General features: G+C 65.4%; 1 protein-coding gene across 1 annotated transcript; it reads right to left on the minus strand.

Moving 5' to 3' along the window:
- Positions 1 to 297: 297 nt before the first annotated feature.
- Positions 298 to 4,053, minus strand: LOC142588571 (uncharacterized). Its single transcript, XM_075700409.1, has 2 exons — positions 3,886 to 4,053; positions 298 to 3,039 (listed from the first exon to the last, which is right to left on the minus strand). Exons 1-2 carry the CDS (start codon positions 4,051 to 4,053, stop codon positions 298 to 300), a joined length of 2,910 nt encoding a protein of 969 aa, XP_075556524.1.
- Positions 4,054 to 4,573: the final 520 nt, after the last annotated feature.

Below are 4,573 nucleotides of genomic sequence, written 5' to 3' on the forward strand. Positions count from 1 at the left end.
CGTTCTTCTGCGCCTTGCCGGCCTTCTTCACGGCCTTACCGCTGGGCTGGGGAGGCATCGCAGTGTTGTTGTCAGTAGCCGAGCAAACGAGATCGGAATACGCCCGACCGGTCGTGTGTGAGTGGTTTTAACGGGGAAAAGGGAGAGATAAGTACAGCGCTGTTACTGCCTCTCGTGCGAGGGCACCTCCACGGCGCTGTACGGGTGAGGGGAGAGGGATGAAAAGGGTGGCGAAGAAAACAGAGTATAGAAGTGAGAGATAGCCCAGCGGTAAGGCACGTCAGGAAGGCGCGGGGGCTACAGCCGCTCGTACAGTTCGGCGCCGTCCAACAAATCGAGCAGCGCCGCGAAGGCACGCCCGGTCACTGATGAATGCGCCGCCGGGAACAGAAGCGCATCGGTACTGTCGCACGGCAGGCCAAGGCGGCGGTAGGCGCTCGTGAGCGTGTCACGCTGCACCAAGTACTCTGGGCACCGTAAAAGCACGTGCTCTAAGTCCTCCACATCGGCGCACTTGAGGCAGAAGGGGCTCCCCGTACCTTGCAAGCGGTGCGTCCTTGCTGCGGTGCGGTAGCAGCCGATGCGGAGTCGAAGCAGCAGCGCCCGGTCTCGTCTGTGAAGTCCCGTGCGTGGCAGCAGCTTCGGCGGGTTGCCACTGGCGACGCGGGCGTCCGGGTGTCTCGCTCGCAACATGCCCGCCACAGTGTGACGGGCGACATCGAAGGGAGTCACGACGAGCGATCGAGGCACCGACGCCGTGTGGGCGGCCCTCCCGAGCCGGTCCGCTTCCTCGTTCCTGTGTATGCCGATGTGGGCAGGCACCCACTGCAGAATGAGGTCGCATCCCTGCTCGCAAACGCCGTGCATCTTGCGTAGGAGGCGCTGAATCAGCGGGGGTCCCTGGTCGGCCCTGGCCAGCATGTGCAGCGCCGCGCGGGAGTCTGTCAGGATGGCCGCCGCAGGGATGCGCCGTCGGTAGATCAGCTCGGCCGCCAAGTCGACGGCCGCCAGCTCCGCGTGTGTCGATGAGACCGCGCTCAACACGCGGCACTGACTCTGCGCCGGGATTGAAGGAGAGACGCACGCGGCAGCAGCCCCGCCGTCCCGCAAGACCGAGCCGTCGGTAAACACGAGCACCCGGCCGGCCAGCTGCTCATTGATGGCTGCAGCCGTCTCCTGTTGCAAGGCGCAAATCGGTGTGTTGCGCTTGCCTCGAACGCCAGGGATGGTCGTGCGAATGAGCAGACGACGCTCTCGATGCGGGGGCGGAGCGAGCCATGCGCTTGTGGCGCCGCCCCGTACCAGGTTGGAGAACTCGGCCACGCGGCGGCCCATGCCGGAGCTCGGGAGAGAGTGCAGCCGGTCGATCAGCTGCTGGCCGTGCCGAGAGCGATGCAAGCGCTCCACGTCGTTGAGGGCCCGCCCCTCGGCACGGAGAGAGATGGGCGTCTCCCCCGCCTCGGCGAGAGTAGCGCCGCACTGCGAAGACCGCGGGAGGCACAGGAACTGGCGTACGACGGCTCGGTGATCCGCGTCCATCACCGTCCATTGCGTCGGCTGCAGGTCCGCCAGGGGCAACGCGTACAGGATCCGCGCCGAGGCCACGGAGTTGTACAGGCGCAGCGCGAGGGTCGGCGAGCATCCTTGGCCACGAGCAAGCAGGGAGCGTGCGGCGCCCGCCACCTGCGCGACACCTTTCCGCATAGCAGCCACTGCATCACACCAATTGAGCCGCCGGTCTATCACAAGACCAAAGTAGCGAACACGCTTCTCCCACGGAAGCAGTACTCCCTTGAGGGTGAAGCGCGGCGTGTTGTACTGCCCCTCGTACTTTGGGTGTACGATGAGCGCCTTGGTCTTGGCTGCCGAGAGGGTGAGGCCGATCCCGCTGATGTAGGCGTCGACCCCATCCAGCGCGCACTGTACACAAGCACGCACCGCATAGCCGACACTGGTGGGGCCGCTCGCGAACAACGCGATGTCGTCCGCGTACATCGCGATGCGAACCTCGTGCGTCGGGAACTGGGGAATGTAGTCGGGGATGCGAGCCAGCGCGAGGTTGAACAGGAATGGGCTAAGCACACTGCCCTGTGGCACTCCTGTCCCAACCGCACGCGGCCGACTGAACGCTCCCCTCACGCGCACCCGCATCGTCCGGCCGCCGAGGAACGCCGCTACGTAGCTCCGCATTCGACCGCACACTCCGAGCGCATCGAGTGCGTCCATGATGGTAGTGTGCGGCAGACGGTCGAAGGCGCTCTCGACGTCGAGGAGGACGAGGTAGCCCGCCTCGCCCCGGCGTTTCGCTGTCTCCAGCGTGGTGATCACATCGGCCAGGCAGTCCACAGTGGCCCGGAGTCGCCGGAAGCCGCTCTGTTCCGCCGCAAAGGTGTCGAGTGCCGCCGTAATCCACTCGAGCCGCCGCAGCGCCATGGCCTCGAGCACCTTGCCAGCGGCGGAGGTGAGCGAAACGGGCCGGTACGAAGCAGGGTTGCTGGCTGCCTTGCCAGCCTTGAGCAGCGGGACGACCACCGCCTCGTTCCACTCGTCCGGGATGCAGCCAGTTCGCCAGACGTTGTTGTAGGCGTCGAGCAGCAGCAGGAGCTGGTCACCATCCAGGTTCCTAAGCATCTGATATGTGACGCCATCGGAACCTGGTGCTGACCGGCGTTTCCTCGATGTGAGCACTGTGCGAAGCTCACCGATAGTGAAGTGAGCATCGCACAGCGCCCTGATGTCCTCGAGGATCCCGGCCGTTGGGAAGTAGCGCTCCGGGGCAAGCAGCTCTCGCCTTGGATGCGGTTGCGGCTGCAGCACGTACGGCGCTGGTGCACGGATGGTGGGAGGCGGGCAGAAAGTCTCTGCGAGCAGCTCGGCCAGCTGCCCGTTGGTGATGCCACGCGCCACGGCGATGGAGAGGGCGGGGCAGCGCGGCACGCGGGGCCGCAGGATCGCTCCCAGGATTCGCCACGGGCTTGATCGCACACTCGCCCGTTCCAGCGACGAGCAGAGGCTGGACCAGCTGGCGTTGCGGCGCTGCTACGCGTGGCGACGGCATACCGCGTCGAGGCGGTTGTATAGCGTCCAATGCTCGCGTTTAACCGAGCGCAGCGCTATCCTCTCGGCTCTGCGACGCACAGCACGGATGTTCAACTGTTTCATGTCGGGAACGGGCGTCCCGGCCGGCACAACACAGCGAGTCGACGCGGCTCGCGCGCACCGCGCGATGTGTTCGAAAAAGAGGCCGCCCTCCGAGACTGGCACTATAGCACACAGTTCCCGGAATCGCGGCCAATTCACAACACTGTATGCGCGCGTCGGTAGGTGGGCGGCGTGGCGGGGCTCGAGGTGGATTGGGTAGTGGTCGGACCCTCGCATGTCGGGGCTGCGGCGCCAGGTGTAGTGGCAGCGCTCCGACACTAGCGAGAGGTCCAACACACTTCCCTCGGAACCACGACGGGTGAAAGTAACGCAGCCCGTGTTGGCTACGAGCAGAGCCGCCCGCTGGATGGCGTCAAGCAGGTCGCGGCCGCTACTGTCCGTGTGGCTTGAGCCCCACGCGGTGTTGTGGGAGTTAAAATCCCCGCACACAACGAGATCACCGGGCACCCGTTGCGACAGCCGGACGATCAGCTCCTCGTCCCAGAGGCCGCCGCAGCACGCGTAAACACTCGCGACGCACGTGTCGGTTGTTCCGATTCGTACGGTCACCGCCACTCACTCGACGCCCGTGCACGGCAAATCGTCCACACTCACCACGGCTTGAGGGAGCTCAGCGCGTACGTAAAGTGACGCGCGAGATCGCCCAGCCGGATGAGCGGAATCGGTACACGGAATGGCCTTGCATGACGCCTGCTCGCAGCTAGCAGCACTGTGGTAGCTGACGAAGCCTGGCAGGTTGAGCTCTCCCGGGCGAACGTGGGTTTCTTGCAAAGCAAGCACGTCGCATCCGTCCGACAGAGCCCCATCCGCCAGCTCTGGATGACGGCGGCGCATCGAACGAACGTTCCATTGACAGATGCGCGGCCGTTGCTCCACTGGTGTGCTAGCCATGCTGGATCAGGGCGTCATGCATTCCCAGAGCTGCCACACACATGTGACGCGCTGGCGAGTCGGCAGGTACCGATTCCAAAAGTGCACGCAATGCCGACGCGAGCGTCGTTATAACGAGGTCACGTGCGTCGGGTGTTGTCGCACTGTGGGGCTGTGCAGGGCTGCTCTCGGCGACTGGCTGCGGCGCTGTGTTGCCGGCTAACACGTCGCGAAAGGAGCGTCCCGGCTGAACCGTCGGCGATGGTCGTGGCTCGGGGGTGCGCTGTCCTGTAGTGGTGGCCGGCTGCCGGTTCAGCGCTGCAGGGGCACTGCTCCTCGCGAGAACCAAGGCTTGTCGGCGCGTGATGCACGGGACGGTTCTCGCGAGTATGCTCGCCACCCGTCGCTCGAGCTGCCAGTTGGGGCAGCGTGGCTCTGCTGACTCGTGCGGCCCCGGCAATTAATGCAGCGGGTCCGCTTTGAAGTGCAGGCGCTCGTCGCGTGCGACCCCGCGCACTGCAGACAGCGTGGGTCGCGGGAG

This window comes from Dermacentor variabilis, chromosome 7 (genome assembly GCF_050947875.1).
Source record: "Dermacentor variabilis isolate Ectoservices chromosome 7, ASM5094787v1, whole genome shotgun sequence".
NCBI lineage: Eukaryota > Metazoa > Arthropoda > Arachnida > Ixodida > Ixodidae > Dermacentor > Dermacentor variabilis.

Excerpts from the sequence above, each read along its gene's own strand:
- LOC142588571 (XM_075700409.1), bottom strand. The coding sequence starts at position 4,053 with ATGGCTAGCACACCAGTGGAGCAACGGCCGCGCATCTGTCAATGGAAC. Across the intron at positions 3,040-3,885 it reads AGCTCAACCTGCCAGGCTTC|CAGCGCCGCAACGCCAGCTG; the intron begins GTCAGCTACCAC and ends CGCCACGCGTAG.